We start from the raw sequence: 26,621 nt of genomic DNA, 5'->3' as shown, positions 1-26,621 counted from the left end.
TAAAATGAAGGTCCATTGACAACTAAATATTAAAAAAAAAAAAAAAAAAGGAAAATTGCCTGACCCAAGCAGACTACTGGAGTTCCCAGACATCTGGCTCCCCTTTAACCACTGAAGTTCACCTTCTCTTCAGGGATCCCAGATACCAGCAGCCAGTATTTCTTGGCTGCCCTCTCTGGGCTCCTAGAGCACTTGGCTCTGTTATCACTAATCTTGACCACAGCCCTGTCAAGAAGGAATTGCCCTGTGGGTTGTGTAAACTGAGGCCAAAAGTTTCTGGCACATGGTCCCAGAGCCACAGACCTATAGTTAGCAAAGGAGCTGAGCTCCACCCGCCAGCCCAACTGTGCTTATTATATATATATAAATATAAAAACTTGTGTTTTTCCTTCCTTCATCAACTGTTTGGTGTCTCCTCAACAAACAGATCTACCTAAAACATCCCATTTTTCAGGCTGGCTCCTTGCACCAGAACCCTCATTGAATTCTTATTGTCCAAACAAAATTAGTTGCAAAGCAATGGGTTGAGTTCCTAGTACCTCATTGATTTATATATTCTTATTTTAAGGTTCTGGCAGAGATAATCACTATGAGCATTTTGTATTTCTTCTTGTGGTTTTTTTTTTTTTTTATTGATACATATAATTAAATATTTGTGCTTTTTTTAAATTTTAATTTTTTTGTGGTGCCAGGGATCAAAACCAGGGCCTCACACATGCTAGGCAAGCACTCTCCCATTGAGCTCCACCCCCAGCTCAACTGTGCTTATTATATATATATATATATAAAATTTTGTATGCTAATTTTTAAAATTTTATATAGGCATCATAAACATTTCCAATTTTACTACAGGATATTTTTATGATGATGAATATATATAAAAACCGCATATAACCTTTTAAATCACATCACTTGAATGGCTAGGCAAATATTCTATAAATTCAATGTCCCATAGTTCATTATTTAACCATTCTATTATAATTGGATATTTTAGGTTGTTTTCAACATTTTACTTTTAGATAAGGTTATAAGAACATCTGTTGACATACAGGATCTCCCATGCCCCAATTTTAGGGTTATTTTCAAGAAATGGAATTAATAAATAAATCACTAAGTCATGATCATGGTACCCACAAGCCTGCCCATCTTGCACAACCCATTTCAAACTACCTCTCACTGAAGAATCTCCTCTGACTGTTGTAACATTTGAGGACCTCTCACTTTTCTGGCCTTAGGGACACAACAGTGTAAATAACCCATGCCTTTCCAACTGTGTCACTTCCTTGAGGGCATGTCCCAAATCACCTGCCTGACTTGTATCCTCTGTAATGCTTCAGATGGTCAATATAACTTGATGGTTGAGTGAGTCTACTTTTGTTTCCTTCCAGAAAAAAAAAAAAAAATGAAGTTAAGCTGCTTCATTTTAACTTACATTTTCCCTTGTCCTATTCTTTAAGTATTTTTGAATAGATGATCCATATACAAAATTCAAAAGGTACAAAAAATATCCATTAATTTGAGTGAGCCTACTTTACCTTTTTGCTTCTCCTTAAAGGAAAATTCAGTTACAAGGCGGCATCTCTTCTATTGCCCTGCGAGGAGAAGGACACCAGTTTTTTGTAGGAACAGAAGAATCACACATATATCGTGTCAACTTCACAGATTTCAAAGAGACTCTCATTCTAACATGCCACTTTGAAGCTGTCCAGGACATTGTCTTTCCATTGTAAGTAGAACAAGAAAACGGGAATGTAGAAGTCTGATGCAATGTGCAAGGGAATTTTTAATTTATGAATGTATTTTCAACACCTTCTAGCACAATTATGATTTTTTTTTCTGCCTTAAATTTTTCTAGTGTAGTGAATTATTTTAATAAACTTCCTAGTGTCTTCCATGCAGTTACATTCATTTCCCAATTCAAATTTGGACTTCTTTAGAATGTTGACTTTTTGCAGTGGCGCACACCTGTAATCCCAGTGGCTCTGGAGGCTGAGGCAGAAGGTTTGCAAGTTCAAAGCCAGCTTCAGCAATTTAGCGAGGCCCTAAGCAACATAGCGAGGCCCTGTCACTAAATAAAATATAAAAAAGGGCTGGGGATGTGGCTTGGTGGTTAAGCACCCCTGGGTTCAATTCCCAGTACCAAAAAAAAAAAAAAAAAAGAATGTTGACTTTTTAAATAGACCCATCATGGAAAGGGGTATGTACCTGTCAAAACTCTCTTCTGGATCTAATGGCTATAATTCTTAGTCAATTTCACTCCAAACAAGTAAAACAAATATCCATCAGCAATTTTGATGTCCAAAAGGGCTTCCATCATTGTGTGCCATTACTTGATTTGGAAACACATTTTGTCTTTGATGAGATCCATCCCATGCAGCTCGTCAGACAAGTTTTTGCTCTGAACTTCCTCAGTGCTCAACCTGAACTTATAAAACTCAAAATCACTATTCTATAGGTCAGCAAGTCTTACTTTCAAAAACTCAGACCCTGATGGGGATGCGGGTCAGTGGCAGAAGCTTTCCTTAGCAGACTGAAGGCCCTGGATTTGATCCCTAGCACTGTAACAGAAAAGCGACTAACCAAACAGAAAAGTTTTGACAGACACATATCCGTTCCATGAGGGGTTTATTAAAAAAGTCAACATTCTAAGAAAGTCCAGATTTGAGTTGGTAAAACTAGTGTAACTTCATAGCAAAGAAGATAGGAAGTCTATTAAAATAATTCATGACACCAGAAATGAAACAAAACAACAAAAGAAAGCCCTTGAGACAATGAGCTGTAGTTTGGATTCCCTAAGTCCTTGTGATTCAGTTCTCCTAAATATTTCTAATGGGTAAATGGCACATGCTTTCCAATTAAGTGAGTCTTTATTTGAATTGGGATCATTTCTGTCTACATTTTTCCTCTTTTTCTAAGCTTGGTAGATTCAATCTTTGAAATTGTTTGGTCCCCGTGCTTTTTATCAAGGTAGATTTTTTAATGATCTTTTCGATTTTTGTATAGATGTTGTTCAAGTTTTTGTACTTCTCCTTTTTTTCTTTTCTTGGCTTTATACAAAAAGCTTCATTGAAATTTAATTTAAGTACCACAAAGTTCAACCGTTTAGAGTATACAGTTCAGTGATTTTGATCATAGTCACAAAGATTTGCCACCATGGCCACAACCAATCTAATTTTTAAAACATTTCATTATCCTTCAAAACACAAAACAAAACAAAACCCTGCCAACAATTCACCGCTCATCCTTCTTTGCTCTCTTCCCATCCCCCAGTCCTGGGCAAATCCTGTCAATGGATTTTCCTATTTTGGACATTTACAATACGTATGATCGTTTGTGACTGGCTTCTTTCTTTTAACATAATGTTTTTAAGAACAATCTATATAGGATGCATCAGTACTTCACTCCTTTTTTATTGCTCAATACGTTCCATTATATGGCTCTGCTTTATTATCTGTTTATTCATTGATGGCTATTTGTGTTGGCTCCATATTTTTTTTTTACTTTTATGAATAGTTACGCCTTTCTGCATCATCCATTTTAGCAATTTGTATATTCCTAAAATGCACCCATTCTCTCTTGTTGGCATAAATTTATATATATATATATATATATATATATATATATATATATATATTTATTTATTTTTTTTTTTTTTGGCCGTGCTGAGGATCGAACCCAGGGTCTCACACATGCGAGGCAGGCGCTCTACCACTGAGCCACAACCCCAGCCCTATATATATATATATGATCAACTTATAAAGCTGAGGGCTAGAAGGGTCTTTGTCAAGCAAGGGAGATGGTAAGACTGTGGCCACATTCATAGAGTGAAACAGAAGCCTTATAAATATATAGAAGAATGTCTTTTGAATCATAATTTCTGTTTTGGAAAATCTCTCTGGATAGTATCAGATATAAGAAAAAGTCAGACCAGGCATAGCAGCATACTCCTGTAATTCCAGCGACTCAGGAGTCTGAGGCAAGAGGATCATAAGTTCTATGCCAGTCTGGGCAACTTAGTGATACCCTGTCTCAAAATAAAATAAATGAATAAAATAAAAATGGCCAGGATATACTCAGGGGTAGAGGGCTTGCAGGCCCTGGGTTCAATCCCAAGTATAGGAAAAAAAAAAAAAAGAAGAAGAAGAAAAGAAAAGAAAAATAGTTAGGCAGGGGAGGCAGGCCTGTACCTGGAGAGTTCAAGTTTAATGTTTCCTTTTTTTCTTTTCCTGACTTTTGTTTTAGTGATTATGTTTTATTTGGCCCAACCTTCTTCCCTGCTACACACAACTTGGAAACTATTTATTTTAGTCATTTAGTTGTAATCCTTATTTTTTTCAGGTCCTGGGGATGGAATCCAGGGGTGCTTTACCACTGAGCTACATTCCCTAGTCCTTTTAATTTTTATTTTGAGACAAGGTCTTGCTAAGTTGCTGAGGGTCTTGCAAAGTTGATGAGGCTGGCCTCAGGTTTGTGATTTTCCTGCCATGGCTTCCTGAGTTGCTGGAATTACAGATATGTACCACCATGCCCGGCTAACTTTTAATGTACATATTCAAATAAATGTTTTTGTCAAACACTGGAATTAACAAACATTGATATCCTGTCTTCCATAAAGGGAAGAGTATTTATGTGTGTGTGTTAATGGGGATTAAACCCAGGGGATCATGCATGTCAGGCAAGCAGCCTACAACTAAGTAATATCCCTAGCCCTTTTTATTTTGAGTCAGGGTCTTGCTAAATTGCCCAGACTGGCCTTCAACTTGTGATCCTCCAGCTTTGACCTCCAGCAGCTGGGATTACGGGTGTGTACCACCACACCCAGCTAAGAATCAGTATATTTTTATTTCTCTCTCCATCATTCCTCCACTATCTCCCATGCTAAAATTAATGGAGAATTATAGATGCAGATTACATTATTATTGCTTATTTTTTTTCCAAGTAAGTACTTAGATATAACTAAATTATGTTCTTTGCTTTTATTATGCTTGTTTCACATGCCAGTGGAATCCTCTTAGATTCTTCTGTTTTGAAAATTCAGAGACAATCTTTTTTTCCTCTTTCCACATTTTTTATTGGTGAATTATAGTTGTACATAATGATGGGATTTGTTGTTACATATTCATACAGGGACACAGTGAAACAATGGGACTTGGACAATATCACTGTCTAGCGGTTAACCCTTCCTCCCCAGCACCCTTTGATTTTCATGAGATCCCTGCCCAACCACATCTATCTTTCTTTCTTTCTCTCCAGCTTCCACATATGAGAGAAAATATAAACCCTTGATCTTCTGAGTTTTTCTTATTTTGCTTAACACAATGGTCTCTAGTTCCATCCATTTTCCAGCAAATGACCCAATTTCATTTTTCTTTATGGCCAAATAAGACTCCATAGTGTGTATAGACCACATTTTCAGAGTTAGTCTTTGTATGGAAAAGTTGCTTCTTATTTATCCGAAAGTCTTTGTTTTACCCTCAGATTTGAATGATAGTTTGGCAAGGTGTAAAAAGAATTTGAATGAAGTACAATGTGCATGCAGAAAGTACATAAATCATAAGGATGTAGCTGCATGAATCATTACCCCTATATGACTATCATCCTGGTACAGCAATAAAATATTTTCGTCTCCCAAACACCCCTTCCAATCACTATCCTCACCTTTCTACTTGAAGATAATTACTTCCTGGATTTCTATCCCCTTAGATGAGTTTTCCCTACTTTTGAACTTCATGTAAGTGAAAATATTCCATATATACTTTGGAGATGATATTTTTTCTCCGTGGAAACTTTTAATGTTGGTAGTGTCATATATATACCTTCTTATCCTTATTGATTTCTAGTATACTTGTTTCATTAGTTACTGAGAGAAGTGTTAAAAGTTTCAAGCCATGAATGTAAATTTCTTCCTTTATTTCCATCAGTTTTTGCTTTATATATTTTGAAGCTCTGTTAATTAGGTGTCATAAATTATTTGTCATCTTCCTGCTGTCTTGACATTTTTATAATTATTAAGTATTCCTCTTCATCTTTAGTAATTCTGTTTGATTTAAAGTGTGTTTTGTATGATAATATTATTATTTAATTTTTTACTTTTTGGTACTGGTGATTGAGCCTAGGGGCACTTTACCACTGAGCCATATCCCCAGCCCTTTTGATTTTTTAAATTTGAGATGGGGCTCCCTAAAATCCTGAGGCTAGCCTCTAACTTTCGAGTCTCCTGACTCAGCCTCCTGAGTCACTGTGATTACAGGGGTGTGCCACAATGCCTGGCTCTTTTGTATGATATTAATATGCATACTCAACCTTTCTCTTTTCATGATATATCCTTTTTATCCTATTATCGACCATATATATTTATATTTAATATGCATCTCTTGAAATAGTATATAATTGATTCTTGCTTTTCTATTCAGTCCAAAAAATCTCTGCTTTTAGCTGGGTGCCATGGCAAATGCCTGTAATCCCAGTGGGTCAGAAGGCTGAGGCAGGAGGATCACAAGTTCAAAGCCAGCCTCAGCAAAAGTGAGGTACTAAGCAACTCAGTGAGACTCTGTCTCTAAATAAAAAACAAAAAAGGGGTGGGGATGTGACTTAGAGGTCAAGTGCCCCTGAGTTCAATCCCTGGTATCAAAAGAGAAAAAGAAAAAGAAAAAGAAAATTTCTGCTTTATATTGGGAATATCTAGTGCACTTACATTTAGTGTAATTTGTTCTCTTCTTCACCTGTTATTTGTTCTTTTGCATCTTAGCTGCCTCCTCTTGTGTCAATTAACTTTTTTCAACATTTTACTACTTAATTACTCTATTGGCTTTCTAGCTATGTATCTGTGCATTGGGTTTTTTTTAGTGGTTGTTCTAAGGATGGCAGTATAAACTTTTAACATAGTCTACTTAGAGTAAACATTAAATTACTTCAAGTAAAATAAAATATAAGAATCTTAAGACTACATTTCTTTTAAATCTCACATATTTCCTTCTTACCTACTTGGAAATATATCCCTTGATACAATATTATAATTTTGGCTTCAAATAATCACAGATATTTTAAGGAAATTAAGAAATGAAATTTTTTAAAAAATGCATGTGCATGTGTTTATCTACAAGAATTTCTGATACTCTTCATTCATTTTTATAGAGCTACTTGCCATCTGTTATCTTTCCCTCTCAGCCTAAGAACTTTAACATTTGAATACATCGTTCCAGTGCCTTCTGGATTCCATGGTTTCTAATGAGGAGTCATTCTGATTTCTCACTACTCTTCCTCTCTTTGTAATGTGTCACTTTTTATGTATTTTCAAGATTATCTTTTTGTTTTTGCCTTTTGTCAGTTTGATTGTGAAGTGTCTTTCTCTTTGTGTTTATCCTGCTAAGAGTTTATTAAGCTTTTTGAATTTGTAAACGGATGTTTTCCACCAAATTGAGAAGGTTTCAGCCATTATTCTTCAAAAAAAAAAAAAAAAAATCACCCTTTCTAAATCCTATCTTCTTGAGATTCAAATTATACATGTTGAAAAAAATTGATATTTTCCCATGGGTTTCTTTCTTCCTTCCTCTCTCTCTCTCTCTCTTCTTTCTTTCTTGTGTGTGGTGCTAGGGATTGAACTCAGGACCTTGTACACGCAAGGCAAGCACTCTACTGCTGCCCCTCACAGGAGGCTGGTGAGAGAGAGCGAGCCCGTTCTAAGTGGGCTTTTATTGGGGGGACCCTTGTTCTTAGAAAGTTCTATACAAAAAAGGGTTACAGGGGACAGGTGAGTGTAATTCAACCCAAGGGGTGTCACCTACATCTAAAGACACGCCCTCAACTTCCTGAACTGAACCAATGCCCAAGTCATTATGAAATGTAGTGATTGGTCAGAGCCTAGAGCCTCTTGTTTCAGAATGGAAGGGGTAGGTCATTTAGAGTGCTCCCTACACTCTACCCACTGAGCTAGGTCCCCAGCCCTTCCCATTGGTTTCTCAGGTTGCTCATTTCTCTTTCTTCTGTCTTTTTCCATTTTATAATTTCTATTATATCTGCTTCAAGTACGTAGATTCTTTCACCATCTCCAAATGAGCCCATATAGTAAATTTATTTCAGTTTTTGTACTTTTCGCCTATAGAAGAAATATAATTGTCACAAAATACATGATCATAATACATACATAATTTCTAGTCCTCTGATGAGATTACCTGTGTGCTTATTGATATTATAGTTTCCCTTAATATTTTGAATATATTTAAAAGTTGTAAGTAGTCACTTTGAAAATCTGTCAATCTAATACTTGGGTCTACTTGGAGTCAGTTTCTTTTCTTTCTTTTCATGCTGGGAATTGAATATTGAATCTGGGACCTCACACATGCTAAACATGTGTGCTCTACCACTGCACTGCACCCCCAACCCAGGATCAGTTTTTTTTTGACCGCCTTTTCCTGAATCATATTGTGCTGGTTCTTTGCATATCTGGGAGTTTTTCACTGAAAACTTGCCATTACATACAATATGTTGTAGCAACTGTGTTCTCCAGGGATTACTGGCATGGATTCAAACTGCAAATTTTGTCTTCCCCATGGTGTGCACAAGCTGATACTCCTGTTGTTCCCCACGGCAGTGTTTTAGCCTGACCCTGTGTTCCTCTGTGAGCTTGCCCTGTTATGCAGCAACCAAAGGGTTCATGCAGAGATGAAGCTATCCTTTCCATGATTTATGAGTCACTGAAAACATATTTATATCTACCTCTAACTCTCTCTATATCTTCATTTTGTAGGATTTTAAATGGGAAGGAGGGAGCCCGTGGACCTAGTGCATCTTCATGCTCCAGTTGGGTTGGTTCTTTCTGGACCTTAATCTCTCTGATTCTAAATTCAGTAGAGTTTCCTACATGAGTGGTTAGTTTTCAGATTAGGCCCCAGTGATTGCCTGAGATTGCTGAGGAAGTGGATTACCCATCAAGGGTGGGGAATTGGGAAAGTTCTTTAGGGGCATTCTTTTTCATGATAAAGGATTTTCCTGAGCCGCCATATGTCTCATTAAAAGCCCCTTCTGGACTGGGGTTGTGGCTCAGTGGTAGAGTGCTTATCTAGCATGTGTGAGGCACTGGGTTCGATTCTCAGCACCACATGTAAATAAATAAATAAATAAATGTCCATCGACAATAACAACAGAAAAAGAGCTCACTTCCCCAGAGGAGGAGCTCATTCACTGAAGGCACTATCTGATATAAAACAGGTCTTATTTTTTTAAATCCATTAATTCTAATATAGGGTTGACTGGGTCTCTGTCTATCAGGACTGTCTGGCAGAAGCTCCACTGCAGTTCCTGCCTGCCTCTGACCCGTATCCTTTCTAAGTTACTGGTCCTGCTCATAATTTTAATTCTGAGCCCCAAAGCTAAATGTGTAGAAGGGATCCCCTTAATTTTTCTATTAATTGAAAACCAAGTGGATCTTAAAATAAGAGAGAGGTTCTCCCCCCCCCACTTTTTTTTTTTAAAGAGAGAGAGAGAATTTTTTTTAATATTTGTTTTTTAGTTTTTGGTGGACACAACATCTTTATTTTATTTTATTTTTATGTGGTGCTGAGGATCGAACCCAGCGCTCCGCACATGCCAGGCGAGCACGCTACTGCTTGAGCCACATCCCCAGCCCATCTCTTTCCCTTTTTTAAATATGTTTGTGAGGAAATGTAGAAAATGCCTGAGAAGTGCTCACATCTAAAGGATAGCTTTGGTCTCTGCCGAGACTAGCTTGAAACTTCTAAACCAGTTTACTTTCTCCCAACACACCCCTTTTTCTTATCAAAGATTATGGATAACTCATGTATATTGATAATTTATAGTCTATGTACAAATTACTTTTTATTTTGCTTTTGAGCCTGACAGACAATTCCTCTGGGGTACTCTTCTTTGTCTATAATCTCATATTTTCTTTTTTTTTATAATCTCATATTTTCTGATAACTAACCAAAGAAGGGTCTTGGGTTATCTGCATATGTGAATTCTATCACCATTGTCATTTTCTTCCTTGAAATTTTAATTAGCTGGGTACAATGGTGCATGCCTGTAATTCCTCAGGAGGCTGAGGCAGGAAGATTGCAAGTTCAGAGCCAGCCTCAGCAATTTAGCAAGGCCCTAAGCAACTTAGTGAGGCCCTTGTCACAAAACTAAAAATAAAAAGGGCTAGGGTTGTAGTTCAGTGGTAAAAGTATCCCTGGGTTCAATCCCCAGTAACAAAAACAAAACAAAACAAAAGACACTTTAATAAATTTTTCTACTTTACAGGAAAGGGTTTCCTCGTTTGTTATAGATATGCAACGGATTTATTTATCTCAAGAAATGCTACTCGCCAAGTGTATACAATTCATCAAGTTACACACATTCAATATGTATGGCCTTTTGTGTCAACTGTACCGCAAAAAACTGATTTTTAAAAAATGAAATGTTGCTATTCTATAGTCCACGAAGATTTAGATTTCAAATTGACTTTCTTTTTTAGCAACTTTTGGTCTCAATCTTCCTGAAGGGAAAGAACTACAAAAGATTTTCATGGATGGTTTGAGGGCATTCAATGCCAGTTCACACAAGGGATCTCTAAGATCACCAAGCCTTGGGGGAATCAGTATCTAAAACACCCCCTGCCCTCCATCGCACCACATCCGCCTCTGAGAAACACTGTGAGTCTTTTTCGGCTGCCTCTCTCATCTCTCTCGATGGCTTCTTTGCAGTGGCACTGCTGAGCTATTTGCCACCTGTGCCAAGAAAGACATCAGGGTGTGGCACACGATGTCCAACAGGGAGCTGCTGCGGATCACTGTGCCCAACATGACCTGCCATGGCCTCGACTTCATGAGAGATGGCAAGAGCATCATTTCAGGTGACCTCTCCCTGCTAAAGTTCCGCCCTGCCTGTCTCTCCTGGAGGTGGCCGGCCTTCTCCCCTGGGGCTGTTCTCCCTTGGACATGTGTCTACCTTCGTAAATACACCTCTGTCTCTGTCTTGGGGAAGAAAAAAGATTCAGCCTAGCCCTGGCTGTGGTTTCCATCTGTGTCCCTCTGTCCCCACTAGTCCTTATGTGAAGATAACCTGGGACGGCCTCCCACTGTCCTCCCCTCTTTGCTTCTCCTCAGCCTACCCTCAAAGTCCCCTTCCAGCTGGGAGATTGTCTGAGCTAGGAAGAACCAAACAAGCAATTTCTCTTCTCTCCAATCGTTGCGTACAGCACCGATCTTTCTCTCAGTAGGGAAATTGAGTAATCCAATTTTGAAATGGATTTGAGGCTTTCGTGATTACAGGTCTCTTGGGTTAGAATCCTTTTTGTTGTACAAGAGATAAAAAATCCGACTCAGTAAAACTAAGTTATGCTTCAAAGGGAACTTTTTCAACCCAATTTATGCCGGAGTATTTTTAACACATATTATAGATGTCATGATATTCCACCTCTAAATACTTCAGTATAATCTCAAAATCTAAAAATATTATCCTATGAAAGGATAATTTATTAAGATTGTTTTATGTTTAATCCATTGGCAAATTTCTCCAGTGGTCAATAAGTAAATTTTACTGGGTCACATGGATGAAGGTCAAGTTCATCTTCAGGCGCAGCTATGAAACTGACAGCAGGAACCCATCTTAGTCCCTTTTTTTTTTGGTTCTGTTCCCCACCCACCTGCATTTCTTCTCCACAGAGTGGTCACCAGGAGCTCTTGGTTTACGTTCCACCAAGAGCTGACAAATCCTCAGGTCCGACACCTTGGAGTGTGGGCTGGGGTGGTAGCACAGTGGTAGAGCACTTATGGATAACTCATATATATTGATAATTTATATTCTGTGTACAAGCAAGAACCTGGCTTTCCCCAGCACCAAAACAAGCAAACAAAAATCTTGGAGCTGTTACTGCCTCTGCTTTTCCTCTTGGGTCCACATCCCTGCCCTGGTGGCTCTCATTTGAAGGTATATCAAAGTTCCATCACTTCTCACCTCTACCCTCATCTCTCCCACATCTACCTTCTTGCCTTTGGTTTCTTTTCCTTTCCTTTCCTCCCTCCCTCCTTCCCTCCCTCCCTTCCCTCCCTCCTTCCTTCCTTCTTTCTTTTTGTGTACCAGGGATTGAAATGAGCTTTGCTTTACCACTGAGCTACACCCCCAGCCCTTCTTATTTTTTTTTATTTTGATACAAGGTCTTGCTAAGTTGCCAAGGCTGGCCTTGAACTTGCAATCCTCCTGCCTCAGCCTCCCGAGCTGCTGGGATTACAATCTCTAGCCTGAAATCACAGGCACCAAGAGCTCTGATTTTTTTCTTACTGCCTCCCATCTCCAGCCATACTTGCTTCTTTGGTCTTCCTTAAACACATCAGGCTTAGGGCTTTTCTCTGGCCATTCGATCTTCATGAAAAGTCACTCCCCCCAAACACCCCCAAGGTTTCCTCCCTCATGCTTTCACTTCCTCAAATCTTCACTGTAATGGGATCTGTCTACCTTGAGCATCCTGTTTCAAATTGCTAAGGTCAAGAGGTGACACTAAAGCTGATGAGAAGTTTCCAGCCATGAAAAGACATGGGGGGGGGGGGCGGAGGCATTCCAGGCAGAGGGAACAGCAAGTGCAAAGGCCACTGGGTAGGAAGTCACTTGGTATATTTGAGGAATAACAAGGAAGTCAGCGTGTCTGGAGCTTAGTGATTACAGTTGGGGTGGAGCCTCAGGGAGATGGAAGAGGTGGGTAGGTTGTTACTAGTGACTATGCAGGATAAAGAATCTGGATTTTCATTCTAGGTACAGTTAGAAGCACTTTGAGATGTTCTTGATCAGGAAGGTGACCTGGTTTTACAAAGGTCATGGGAGGGGGGACAGTTAATTCATCTATAGATGACTGCTTGGAAGCAAATTAAAAGGCCAGAGAGGAAACTGGTAAAATAATCCAGGAGAGAGGTGACTGTGGCTTGGATAAGGTGCTGCGGAGGGGTTGAAAGATGGTGTTTTTAACGGTAGAGGGGATGGGACTTGCAGATAGATGGACTGGCTGTCAGATTAGGTTGGGTGGCTGGATAGAGAAGAATCAAGAATAACCCCGAGGTTCTGGGCTTAAGCAGCTGGCTGGAGGATGGTGGAGACTTTTACTAAGATGGGAAAGATGGCAAGAAAGTGGGGAGGAACATCAGATTTAAAGGTGGGGTGTGGGTGGCAAGCCGGTGGTAGCTTTGGGGATTATTAATGACATCCCAGGTATCACATGGACTAGTTGTGTGTGCTTGGCTGTGGCTCATGGAGAGGTGGGAGCCGTCCTTCCTCCTCCCTCCTCTCCCCACTTGCCCTCACCTGGCCTGGGATGCACCTGTGGGCAGGTTCAACCTGGAGGGACCCCTCCTTTCCCTCAGCCAGGTGTGAGTGGTTGATGCATCAGGGCTTCTGGTTCCTGGAAGTAGGTGGCGACTGGCTGTCCCTTCCCTCCAGACCACTCCTCCGCACTCGGACTCTGGTTCAGGGTGCAGGGGAGCCTCGGTCTGCAGAAGGGGGGCCTGCGCTGACCCTGAGGCCTTCTTTTTGTCTTCCTCCCACGCCAGCTTGGGACGATGGGAAAATCCGCGCCTTCGCCCCTGAGACAGGCCGGCTGATGTATGTCATTAACAGCGCCCACAGGATCGGAGTGACTGCCATCGCGACCACCAGTGACTGTAAAAGGGTCATCAGTGGCGGTGGGGAAGGGGAGGTATTGTTCTTGAAAACAGATTATTATTATTATTTATAAAAAGCCCCATCAGTTTGAGTAACTAACTCATAGGACACCATCTATTTGATTTTTTAACATGTACCTATACTAGGAGTCAGGCAGGGCCAAATTAGAATTTTGATGAGACTCTAAAATATATCATCAATTAAAGTTATAATAGCATAAATAGACATCAATGTACTTGTGTACATACAGGATATTTTTTAAGGTACAAATATGAAGGCACTCTATATGGAATCAAGTTATGGATACAAATGGATCCAAACTGGTTTATTGGTTTATTCACATACTTGTTCTTTCCTCTGAGAACCATAGTTGTATACTTTATCTTTTCTTTCTCCTTCCTTCCTTCCTTCCTTCCTTCCTTCCTTCCTCTCCTCCTCCTCCTCCTCCTCCTCCTCCTCCTCCTCCTCCTCCTCCTTCTTCTTCTTCTTCTTCTCTCTCTCTCTCTCTCTCTCTCTCTCTCTCTCTCTCCCCCCTCCCTCTTTCTCCCCACCCCCACTTTCTTTTTCCTTTTTGGAACCAGGGATTGAAACCAGGGATGCTCTACCCCTGAACCACACCCCTAGTTCTTTTTATTTTTATTTTGAAACAGGGTCTCACTAAGTTGCTGATATTGGCCTCAAACTTGTGATCCCCCTGCCTTGGCCTCCAGTGTAGCTGGGATTACAGATGTGCACCATGATGCCCAGTTACTTTTTAAAAAATCTTTTAACACAGATGATATTTTTAGAATCAATTCTTTAATACCCCAGACATTCCAGCCATTGTTTTGAAAGGATTACACTCCATCTTTTCCTTTCATCGTTCCGAGGCATCTGAAACACCTTTCACTTTCTTGATTCTGTCAGGGTCTCTTCCCCTCCATTCCCCAGCCATTTAAAAAAACTTCTAAATCCTTCCCTGTGTCTATACTGGGCATTCTCTTCTCCTTTCTCAGTTCTCATTGGAAGAATTTATCAGAGAGAAGAAAGATCTTGAGGAAGCCATTAGCAGAATTTAGGCGACTCAGATGAATGCTGGGGCTCAAGTTTCACTTCTCCACTTCCACTGTGTGACCTAGGCACATGCTTTAACCTCACTGCTTCAGTTTCCTGAAGTGTAAAGATAATGATACTCCTATTCCCCCCCCCCCCCAAGTAATGGGTATCACACATGCTAGGCAAGTGCTCTACCACTAAGCTCCATCCCTAGCCCTTTGTATTTTGAGACTGGTTCTCTCTAAATTGATGAGGCTGGACTCCAGCTGAGATCCTCCTGCCTCAGTCTCCTGAGTAGCAGAAATTACAGGTACAAGCCACCACACCTGGCTTCATTTTCTTTACTTTGACAATGTAGGAAGCTCTTAAGAATGCTTTCATTACTTCAATTAAGGCTATTTCCCCTTATCATGTCCAATCAAGTTCAATCTGTAATTATTTATCCTAACACTAGTTTTTCATCTAGTGTTCACCTGGACCACTGTTCTTTCCCTGTCTTGTACGATGTGTATGCAATGGTTGTGCTCTCCTCCTTCTCCTCCTTCTCCCTGGTTCTGACAATGGTACCCAAAGCTCACACAGGACAGCACTCTACCACTGAGCTACGTCATTCCTAGCTCTCTGTTCTTTTTCATAAATCTATCATATTCGTTCTAAGGTGTGAGCATCTGATTGTCTTACTGTTATCTGGTGTTGTTGTAACAGCCTCTATCTATTAAAAGACTTACTATAATAACTAAAGAACTTTCATATATGGTTTTTTAAATTCCAATTAGGGTGTCATGTTTATTATTTAGAAATATGTGTAGGTTGTCGTATTACCTGTGGATTTCATTTCAGAACAGACAGGACTAAATATTTGTTATAGAAAATGGGTGCTGGGTTTTGTAGGGTTTTAAATGATTAAAATTGAACAGCCGATGTGAATGTTTAAAAGTGGCTGCGGGTACCCAAGAAATTTCCTGATGGCACCAGAAATTTGAGAGCAATGTTCAGCAGAAATGAGTAGACATAATATCTCGCTGGGTTTAGCAGAGGCCCTTGCATTATCGATTTTCCTAGTGAGTGTCTGATAAATTTCTCAGCCTGAAAGTAGAAACAGGCATAGGATCCTTGGTGGTATATTCCAAGCTCCATGGGAGATGATCACATCTTCCCATGATCACATGGGAATATTTCTGCCCTTCAGTATAGCATTCTAACCCAACTAAGAGGAGAACAGGAAATTCAAAAACCAAGTCACACACACACAGCAGGTGAAAAGTCTCCTGGGATCTTTTTTGATCCCTTTCAAAGTCCCAAGTTTGTAGCCTGTTGCAGTGGCACATACCTGTAATCCTAGCAACTCAGGAGGCTGAGGCAGGAGGATCGTAAGTCCGAGGCCAGCCTCAGCAACTTAGTGAGACCATGCCTCAAGATAAAAATAAGAAGGGCTGGGAGCATGGCTTAGTGGTAAAGCATCCCATGAATTTCATCTCTAGTACCAAAAATAAACAATGAAACAAAGTTCCCAATTGGTATTGAGAGCATGCTCTTGGGACCTTTCAGGTGAGAGTGTGGCAGATAGGTTGCCAGACCCAGAAACTGGAGGAGTCCTTAAAGGAGCACAAGTCCTCTGTGTCCTGCATCCGGGTGAAGAAGAACAACGAGGAGTGTGTCACTGCCAGCACCGATGGGACTTGCATCATTTGGGACCTCGTGTAGGTACCTGGGTTGGGGAGGATGGCAAGACCCATGCAAAACCCAATCATGTCCGTATTTTACTGAGCATGAGCAGAGACTCCAAAGGAGGGTGGATTTAACAGTAAAGGGAGGTTCCGCAGAAGCCCTTGGCCTCCATGGCTGTCCGTGGTTTAGAGGTGCTGGTGGGAAGACGTGAATATCAGGAGTTTCTGTAGAGACACAGAAGTAGCCAAGCATGATTTAACTTGCACTTAATTCAACTTTAAATGTTCCAAAGAAGGGGCTGGGGTTGTGGCTCAGTGGTAGAGCACTTGCCTTGGCATGTGTGAGACACTGGGTTCAATTCTCAGTACCACATATACATAAGTGAATAAAATAAAGATCTGTCAACAACTAAGAAAAACAAATTTTAAAAAATGTTCCAAAGAAAAGGCACAAGGGAAATAAGTAATGCAAGCAGTTCCTCCCAACATTCTGCTCAGTCATGTGAAGTCCTGGATGAGCTTGCCATGGGAGGGAGGTACAGGAGAGGCATGTATTTGTCCTTCCCCTTGGTTGGCCACATTCCCAGAGAACTCTCATACTATGAGCATATCACATCTCCATGGAATGTGATAACTCCAAACTAACCAGGCCAAGGCATGTGAATAGGAGTTAAGTCAAGAATTTTCAAAGGTGATTTTTAACTTACTTACTTTTTTTTTTTTTTTTTTGGTACTGGGTATTGAACCAGGGTGCTTTACCACTGAGATGCATCTCTTCCTTCCTTCCTCCCTTTCTTTCTTTCATTCTTCCTTCCTTCCTTCCTCCCTCCCTCCTTCTCTCCCTCCCTCCCTCCTCCCTCCCTCCTTCTCTCCCTCCCTCCCTCCTCCCTCCCTCTTTCTCTCTTTCTTTTTCTTTTATTTATTTTTTTATTATTGGTTGTTCAAAACATTACAAAGCTCTTGACATATCATATTTCATACATTTGATTCAAGTGGGTTATGAACTCCCATTTTTACCCCGTATACAGATTGCAGAATCACATGGGTTACACATCCACGTTTTTACATATTGCCATACTAGTGACTGTTGTGTTCTGCTACTTTCCTATCCTCTACTATCCCCCCTCCCCTCCCCTCCCATCTTCTCTCTCTACCCCATCTACTGTATCTTTCTTTCTCTCTCTCTCTCTCTCTCTTTTTCTTCCCACTAGAGGTTGAACCCCAGGGCTACTCTACCCCTGAGTCATCTCCCCAGCTCTTTTTACTTTTATATGGAGGGAGGGTCGCATTAAGTTGCTTGGGTTCACCTGGAACTTGCTATCCTCCTTCCTCAACTTCCTGAGTTGCTGGGATTGCAGGTGTGCACCACTGCACCCCACTTGCAGTATACGTTTTTATTTTGGAACCACACCCCAACCTCCCAAGCCCTCCCCTCATCTACCCACCCATCACCCCTCTACCACTCTTGGGACTCTCTGCCACTGTAAAACTACACATGAGAGACTAAAAATAAGTCAAAAATGGGGGGAAAAAGGAGATTTGGTGAAAGAATATGAAATGTTTTGAATGGAGAGAAGGGATTGAGGACTGAAGGCAAAAGCAGGGTTAATACATTAAAGAGCAAAAAGGAAAGCAAGCCTCTGTCTTCTAGCCCTGCATGTCTTGTCTCCTTGATCCCTGATCCCCTGGAGATGTTCCCCAAATGTAGATTTTGATGTAATAGGTTTAGAGTGGCACCTGAGATTCTGCAGTTCTAATAAACTTCCAAGTGATAATTCTGGTCCAAGAACCACACTTGTAAAAAGGATCAGTCTACCCTTGACCTTCAACATTGGGAAAATCTGTAGCCAGAAGGGAATGTCTAAACTATGCATGGTCTGTGTCCACTTCACATCCTTAAAGACTTCCAACTGGGCAGCAAGAATATTTTGCTCATTTGTGCCCAAACCTTTTAAAACACTCAGCTCAGATACCACATCTGAAAACTTCCATAAAGAGGAGAAACTGGCAGAAGGTCCATTTTTTTTTTTTTTTTTTTTAAACCAGAAGAGCCTGGCCTGTAAACTGGACCCATGGAAGAAGAAACAATCTTAACATCTTGGTACAGGTTGAACACCCCAACAAACATAAAAACCCCAAATCCAAAGTGCTCTGAATCTGAATCTTTCTTAGCTTTGTGTCAGCATTCAAAAAGTTTGAAATTTTAAGAGCATTCCAGATTTCAGATTTTCAGATTAGGGATGACTTGTAAAATCTATGCAATATTCCCAAATGCTCAAAACTCCAAAATGCAAACTATTTATGGTCTCAAGTGTTCTGGATAAGTGATACTCAACCTGTATAGCATCCAAGACAGAGGTTTCTAAACAGTTGAAAACAGAACAATCGGTTGACAAGCTGGTTTCAAATACACATCTGGGACCCTATCCCACCTACTGAGTCCAACTGCCTATGGGTGGGCCCAATAATACCCATTAAAAAGATTCTTCCCCACACTGAGCCACTCCTATAAAGGGAGCTCCACTTAGCTCCAAATGTTGGCCTGGAGAATCAACTACACTGTGCAGGAGATAGTGGGCTGGCTCTGAATTCAGCCTTTTCTCCTTTTTTACTGGAACTTGAGGATTCTCATTAGGTTTTGTGTTGTCTTTTGAAAAGGGCCCGTGCTATCTGCCCAACGTCATCTGACAGTCGCTGATGGATGTGTTGAGAGGTATCCATACAGAAGTAGAAAGGCAGTATAACCAGAAGTCTATTTTGAAGAAATGCAAATGCTACCCTGATGAGCAGGGTGAGAACTTTGAGACAGATTAACCGCCCCAAGTCTAAGCTTATACCAAATGCAGTTTGAATACTAAATACATTTTCTAGGGAAGAGAAACTTGAGATTCACAGCCTTTGAATCTACTTTTCAGGCGTCTTAGGAGAAATCAGATGATCCTGGCCAATACCCTATTCCAGTGTGTTTGTTATCATCCTGAAGAATTCCAAATCATCACCAGTGGGACAGATAGAAAGGTAAGCACAGTTGGCCTTCTGCTTCTGTGGGTTTTATGCCCACAGATCCACTGTGTATCAAAAATACTTTGAAAAAAAAATTTATCGGTATTGAACATGTACACATTTTTTTTTTCTTGCCATTATTCCCAAAACTGTACAGGAGGATTTGCATAGGTTCTATGCAAATACTATGCCATTTTATATAAGGGGCTTGAGCATCCTCATATCTTGATATCCATGGGGGATCCTGGAACCAATCTCCCTGGCTGATAGCTACTATAAAAGTCTCCCTGCTTTCAATACCTTACTCTCTACCCCTATTATGTTCCCCTTTCTAGGAGGGAACCAACATTATATTTGTCCTTAAATCACACCCTATGGAATATTTTGCTGCTTTGGAGCAGAAGGGGGGTTGGGAATGGGTGTGTAGGTCCAGGAAGAGGGAGGGTCCAACCACAGCAGGGAGGTGGCTTTGAAAGGCCCAGGCTCCAGAACTCTGGGGGGTGCTCATTCCCTACTCTTCTCCCCAGCTGGAAGGGAGGCACTTCCTCTCCCACCTGCTCTGCAGCTTTTCAGTCCTCCTCTCGGTCCTCCTCTTGGTGCAGAAGCAGAACCATGAGTGGTTCTTTATTTTACATTTTGCTACAGACTCAATCTGCTTAGTCTTATCAAAAGCTCTTTCTGTCACAATCTCAGTTTATCAGCATATCAACATTCCCTTTAAATAGCATGCAAATTTAAAAAGGAATACTAAAAATATTAAAATGGTTTCTCCACCCCCTGCTGTAGCCTATTTATAATTTCAGCCCATACCATCCCATGGTGTATTTTCGCTTCCTTCTATATAAAGTAGAGCCATCTTTTGTTAGCATGTGTGTGTGTGTGTGGATGATTCCACTGAGCTGAATCCTGCCTAATGCTTTTTTCCTGAATTCCAGATTGCTTACTGGGAAGTATTTGATGGGTCAGTCATCAGAGAGTTGGAAGGTTCTTTGTCTGGGTCAATAAATGGTATGGATATCACCCAGGAAGGAGTGCACTTTGTCACAGGTTGGTCCTGGATTAGAAAAGAAAGCCAAGCTTGACTTATTTAGATGGGAATGGGGGGGGGGGGGGAGACTCTCTTGTGGGAGGCAATTTGGAAGAGCTGGCAAAAGGGTCTCAAGGGTAGTTTGGTTAGACTCAGATCTGAAGACAACAGCCAATTTGTTCTGGAAGAGAAAGATCCAGAAGACACATTCAATGAGAGGAAACATTTGCAGAGGAGACTTAAGGACACAAATAACAGCTAAGTCTTATATTGCTGGGTTTGCTTTGTGTGGTGGGTATGGATGACTGGAATGGACGTTTAAAGTGTCCTGGGTTGTCCAGTTGCTTCCTTTACTATGTTCTACTGAGGTCCTAAATACCAGTCTTTTCATTCCCTTTTATTGTTGAATGCTATAATGCGCCCCCCCACCTCCAATAAATGAATTAACCATTATTCAAGGGAGCATTTACTACATAATATGATGACTGGAACAATATCAACATAACTTCCTGCCAGTCTGATTGATTCTTCAGGCCATTAACAAACACTCTAAATGAATTAAAATTCTGCAAACACATTGACTTAAAGCAAGATTTCAAACTAGACACAGTGTGGGCTGGGGTTGTGGCTCAGTGGTAGAGCGCTTGCCTAGCATGTGTGAGGCACTGGATTCAATCCTCAGCACCACATAAAAATACATAAATAAAAAAATAAAGATATTGCATCCATCTACAACTAAAAAATATTAAAAAAAACTAGACACAGTGCGATCCAATCATATATACAGGTATATGTATATCACTGTCTATACATATACATATATATGTATATACCTATCTATACATATACATATACACATACATATGTAGAAAAGACTGAAAGGAATTGAACAAAGATGTTATTAGTGGTTATTTCTGGGTGATAGAATGAAGGGTGAATTCATCTCTTTGCATTTTCCCTCTGAATTTACTATAACACACAGAGATTTTTTTTTTTTTTCAACTATGGGCAATTATGCCAGGTGGGTCTGGGTTTCCTGGGATCCAGGGATTCTCCCTTCTTTGTCTCCAGGGACTACAAGTATGTGGTTACCATTCCCAGGCAAGCTAGATTTTTATAATCATAGCATTATATAAAGATAGGTTTTTCTTTAAGTTGGCACATGGTGAATGTGTTGACAATAATCTGGTTGCCAGGCTCAGTGGCCCACACCTGTAATCCCAGTGACTAGGGAAGTTGAGGCATGAAGATTGCAAGGTTTAGGACAGATAAGCAGCTTTTTTTTGAGACCAGGGCTATTTCTCTCTAGTCTATTGCAGTGATGCCGTATAACTGTGTTTTTCAGGTGGAAGTGACCATCTGGTTAAAGTTTGGGATTATAATGAGGGTGAAGTGACTCATGTCGGTGTGGGACACAGTGGCAACATCATGGGCCTCCGCATAAGTCCTGGAAATCAATACATCATTAGCGTAAGTGAAGATGGAGCCATTTTGCGATGGAAGTACCCGTTTGCCTCCTGAAGCACCGGACCTCCCTGGCCACGGTGCTGCGCAGTCCTGCTGAAGACTGAATTTGGGCAGCTCCACACTAGTCTTGATTTCTTTCATTGGCGTCTTTGTTTTTTAGTTTAAATATTTTATCTCTAAGTTTCTCCTTTCCTATATAGAATGCATTTTACATTCTTAAATTGTACATAAAATTGAATATGTTCAAGAAAATTTGTCCAGACTGTACTTTTTTGAATTTTTTAAAAATTATAAATACATTCCCAGTTGTTGGCTTCCTGTCATAATCTCTTTTCTGTAACTCTGCCAAACCCACAGACTTTCCTTGTGATCTGTCCACAGAGAGCATTGCCATTATTCTCTAAAAATAAGACCTTTCATTGGTCAAGCTGCATGGGGCAAGACTTTTAGGTTCAAACCCAGACCTTGGGCAGGCTTTTAAAATACCCTCCACCTGACTTTTCTCTTTTGTCAAGTGAGAATAAATTCTTGCTCAAAAGGCCATTGTGAGAATTGAGTGGAATCATGTCAAAGCATCAGCAGAATTTCTCATAGAGAGAGAGGCACAAATGGGTTCTTAAAGAAACTGACTGTTGGGATCTTGGGGCAATTCTCAAAGATGAAATTTCAGAGATGCTTTATGGAACTCGGCCATGATATCCTTCTCCAGTGCTCATCACCAGAATAGTAATGACATGATACTTGTGTATTAATCATCCACCTGGGTATCTTTTCCCAGGGAAGGTAAATGATGGCCTTTTCCCAGAAACCCTTCAAGTCTCCAGGCCACAGCGGTCTTACGTTTTAAGCATATTCTGTATCCTTTAATGCTGCTTTTGTCATACCAGGGTAATTGTCATTACCCTATTTGAAAGATCAAGGATATTTAATAAATGATGATCACTTATTTATTAAATAACATTTCAGGGCACTGTTGTAATACTGCATCTTGCTGATCTCTTTCTCAGCTAGAAACTGATGAGAAATTCATTTTGCAAGACTGGCCTGATTAATTATAAACCTGAAAGTTATGGGATAAAGTGAGCTGAAGACCCCTAGGGTTACCCAGGGAATCAAGGGCGGGCAGAGCCAAACTTACTCTGATTGGGCCACGATGCAGCTAGGATTTTGCGTTGAGTGAACCGGCAAAGGCGTAGGGGGCGCGCCTGAGAGCCGGAAAACTTCCTGCTGAGCAAATACTGAGGTCGGAAAGGGCCTGAGCTTGCCAATCCTTAGAGCCGGGTCGAGTTCCGGTTCTCCTTACAGGTCGGGTGGCCTCCCCTACGTTGCGTGAACCTCTCAAAGCCCACTTCTCCACCAATTAAAACGAGGATGATCAAGTCTCGCAAGTTTTTGGAATACGACTATAGTCTGTAGCCTAAAAAAGAAACCCACAAGCAGTTTGGGTGTTTCTTCCCAGGGCAACAACGCGGCTCCCAGTTCAGGTCCTGGGAAGGCTCTGCCTGTTCCCAGGGGCGGATGAGCTGCTAGGAGATGGCAACACCTGTCCGCACACACCTGAGACTGCGGGGGAACCAGCGGTGCACAAAAACGCTCCCCCACCCCTTCACAGCTCCCAAAGCGCGTCTCTCACCACACCTGAGGCTGCCCTTGGGAGACTTTCTCCCTTTTCTTCGTTTTCATCTGGACTTTAAACCAAGAGAATTAGTAATAGCCAGGGCTTTGCCATTTCCTTGGCATTTTCGAAATTTCCATTCCTGTTTTATTTCCAAAGCTTGAAGGATGGGCGGGGAACGGGCGCAGAGGTGAAACCCAGTTGTCTTGGTTTTTAAGAGGTAAGGAAGGGTGGGGAATCAGACGATGACAGTCTCCCAGCGCTTTTATTCCTGTCTGTACCGTGGGGGAGGGACCAGGCGTGGGGGGGGGGGTGTGTGTGCCGGTGGCCCAGCACTGCCCTAAGGCCGGCCCTGCAGCCGGATTCCCGCGCGGGGCGGGGCGGGGCGGGGCGGCGCGGCCCCGCCCTTGGCTCCGCCTCCGCCCCGTCCGCGCACACCTGGCCCGCAGGTAGCCGGTGCTCGGCGCCTTTCCCGGGTTGTAAGGTCCTGAGAGCTGCTGGTCGGCCTCGGGCCCGGGGGCTGCGCTCCGGGGGCCACACCGGAGGAAGCCATGGACCCGGGCCCGGGGGACGCGGCTGGAGAGGGGCCGCCCGCGCCCCGGCCCCGCCGCCGCCGCTCCCTGCGCCGCCTCTTCAGCCGCTTCCTTCTGGCGCTGGGCAGTCGCTCCCGCTCCGGGGACTCGCCGCTCCGGTCCCGATCCCAGCCCCAGCAGGGACTTTGCGATGGCGACGGTGAAGGGGGCTTTGTCTGCCCTCCGGGCCCGGCTCCTGCGGCCCCCGGGAGCCCCGGGGCAGAGTATCCTCCCGGATCCCAGCCCCCGATCCTCGCGGGCGACGGGGCGCGGCCGCCGGGCGCTCAGGGCTTGAAGAACCACGGCAACACCTGTTTCATGAACGCCGTGGTGCAGTGTCTCAGCAACACCGACCTGCTGGCTGAGTTCCTGGCGCTGGGGCGCTACCGGGCGGCGCCCGGCCGCGCGGAGGTCACCGAGCAGCTGGCGGCGCTGGTGCGCGCGCTCTGGACTCGCGAATATACGCCCCAACTTTCCGCAGAGTTCAAGGTAGGCAGCGCTCAGCCGCCACCAGCCCTCGCCGCTCGGCGGCAACCTCTTTCTGGCCCTAGGGGTTTCGCTTCTTGCAGAGTGTGTGCCCTACCAGGGGATGCTTTTCTTGGGGTCTTCTGTGGTTCATTTATCAGTTTAGTCTCGGTGATCGCCTTTGTTTTGCGATGTAGAGTTACGGTGTTGCTTTTCTGTGTTTTCTTTATGAATTAATTTCTCCCAAGTATTTTGAGCGGGGGTGGAGAGAGTTGGCAGGTTTAAGAGTATTTAGCATTTTTTTTTTTTTTTTTTGCATTCAACAAACATTTGTTGAAGTATCCAAAGGCTTGTGGGCCGGGGTTCCGACGCCTGGGCTTCCAATCTGGAAGGGTGCGGGGTGGGGAATCAAGACTTTTAAAGGTCGAAGCCTCAGGGGAAGGTGGTGGTGCTTATGTTGAGATCTAATTGTTGAGAAGGATGCTGCGAGCTCTAGATCTAGGCGTAATCCAGGCAAAGGAATCAAGTACCCCAAGGCCCTTCCGAGGAGCCGAGTAGGGAGGCGTGGAAAGAAAACGTGTCGTTGGAGCTCAGGAAGCGGACAGGTTCGCCAGATCGTGTTCGACCTTGCAAGCAGTTTTAGAATAAAACCCAAAGTGGACCCTGAGAACCAACTCCTAGGCCGGGTAATGTGCTGAGGGGGAGGGGTCGGGGGAGGCAGTGGGTATGCTAGTTTGGAGATGGCATTCTTTTGTTTCAGGCGCATTAACCCCCCTATAATGTGTTAGCCTGGGGTTGCGTTTATTGTCTGCAGGATCACGGTCTACTTGCTCTGGATGCTGCAGGGTCCGGAGACATTGTAAATCAAATCGTATCGCTTTGCCTGGGGTTAAAGTGGGGTGTGTGTTTGGGGTCCCAGTTAGATGAAAGAGTTCCTAATAATTGATGCACATGGCTTGCTTCCTGCTGAAAACCCACAGCTCTGGGCAGAGAGCTGAAGCTCCCCACAGACCAGTGATTGTTGTTCCTGGGGGGGAGGGGGGAACCTGTCAGTGTTCATTCCACAAGCATCACAGCTCTTGAGTTTCAGCCTGAGAAAGCAGTCTTCCCCATGTGATCTGCAAGGATGCCAACCCCCACCTTCCTCTCTCGTGCCTCCATTAATGAAGAAGCTCTGTTCTGCAGCAGTCACGTGGGTGTCATTAATGTTTCTTTTTGGCAACATTAGCTTTTTAAATATGAGAGGCAATACTAATAGTGGTTAAGAGCGATGTCTTTGAGGCTCCGGGACCTTAAGCAAGTTTCTGAATCTTACCATGCTTCAACTTTTCTCATCTGTAAAGTGGGACCATAAGGTTGTTGTATTGAGTTATACCTAGAGTACTGACAACAGTGCCTGGCACCTAAGAAGTGTTCATTTTTATAGAATTACACCTCCTCACCTGGAAAGACCTCAAGGAAGGAAGGGGGTAATCTTTGAATAACTGTTCCCTTGCCAGATGCATTCCCCACCCAGTTACTACAGCATGGAGAGAGATGGAGTAGTTTGGGGAAAAAAAAACAAAAAACCTCCCCAATTAGTAATCACTCTCAGTGACTCACCAGCATTTCCTCTCTCTCTCCAGGGCCTGGGAACTCCCCAGTGAACCTTGGGGAATTGAAGGATAATTGAGTTGTTGTTAATCTGTTAATGAGGGAGATATAATCTGGGGTTTCCTAGGTCTTTCAGGTAACCAGCCTTGGAGAGTAAAGTGGAGGATTCCAGAATCTGGGCTGTCAAACATTAGGGACTGAAATCGGGGAGGGCTCCTTTTCTTACTGGTGGTGAAACTTTCATTCATTCAGCGTGTACTTATTGAATGTCTAGAAAGTGTATTGGGAACATGGAATGTGTGATGAGCCCAAAGCCACCTTCTCCGGGAGCATATGGTCTAGGGGAGAAAGGGATGTTAACGAACTGATCCCACAGGCACATGATTAGATGGTGACATGCTAGGAAAGCAAAATACAGTGTGCTGTGATGATAATGGCAGGTGGCTTTGATTTGATTGGGGAAGGTATCCTGGGGTGACTGGAGAAGACTTACCTGGAGAGGTAACCAATTTTCTTTTCTTTTTAATAGTTGT

The 26,621-nt window shown here is 42.3% G+C and overlaps 2 protein-coding genes and 1 non-coding gene across 4 annotated transcripts in view; 2 read left to right on the top strand and 1 right to left on the bottom strand.

Moving 5' to 3' along the window:
• Positions 1-21,897, top strand: part of Cfap52 (cilia and flagella associated protein 52) — a 49,775-nt gene extending 27,878 nt beyond the window's left edge. Inside the window, exons 8-14 of the mRNA XM_027946928.3 lie at positions 1,556-1,726; positions 10,701-10,849; positions 13,533-13,678; positions 16,228-16,379; positions 19,262-19,364; positions 20,285-20,396; positions 21,722-21,897. Coding sequence (XP_027802729.1) covers positions 1,556-1,726; positions 10,701-10,849; positions 13,533-13,678; positions 16,228-16,379; positions 19,262-19,364; positions 20,285-20,396; positions 21,722-21,897 — 1,009 coding nt within the window. The remainder of the gene's footprint in view (positions 1-1,555; positions 1,727-10,700; positions 10,850-13,532; positions 13,679-16,227; positions 16,380-19,261; positions 19,365-20,284; positions 20,397-21,721) is intronic.
• Trnaa-cgc (transfer RNA alanine (anticodon CGC)) lies at positions 3,655-3,730 on the bottom strand. Its single transcript has one exon. It is a non-coding gene; the product is annotated as a tRNA-Ala (tRNA).
• A 2,112-nt stretch (positions 21,898-24,009) lies between the features above and the next one.
• Usp43 (ubiquitin specific peptidase 43) overlaps positions 24,010-26,621 on the top strand; it is a 70,652-nt gene continuing 68,040 nt past the window's right edge. For both annotated transcript variants that reach the window (XM_027946943.2, XM_027946942.2), the window contains exon 1: positions 24,010-24,519. In XM_027946943.2, the coding sequence (XP_027802744.2) occupies positions 24,010-24,519 (510 nt within the window). The remainder of the gene's footprint in view (positions 24,520-26,621) is intronic.

This window comes from Marmota flaviventris, chromosome 17 (assembly GCF_047511675.1).
Source record: "Marmota flaviventris isolate mMarFla1 chromosome 17, mMarFla1.hap1, whole genome shotgun sequence".
Classification (NCBI taxonomy): domain Eukaryota; kingdom Metazoa; phylum Chordata; class Mammalia; order Rodentia; family Sciuridae; genus Marmota; species Marmota flaviventris.
This window is presented reverse-complemented; position numbering and strand designations above follow the sequence as displayed.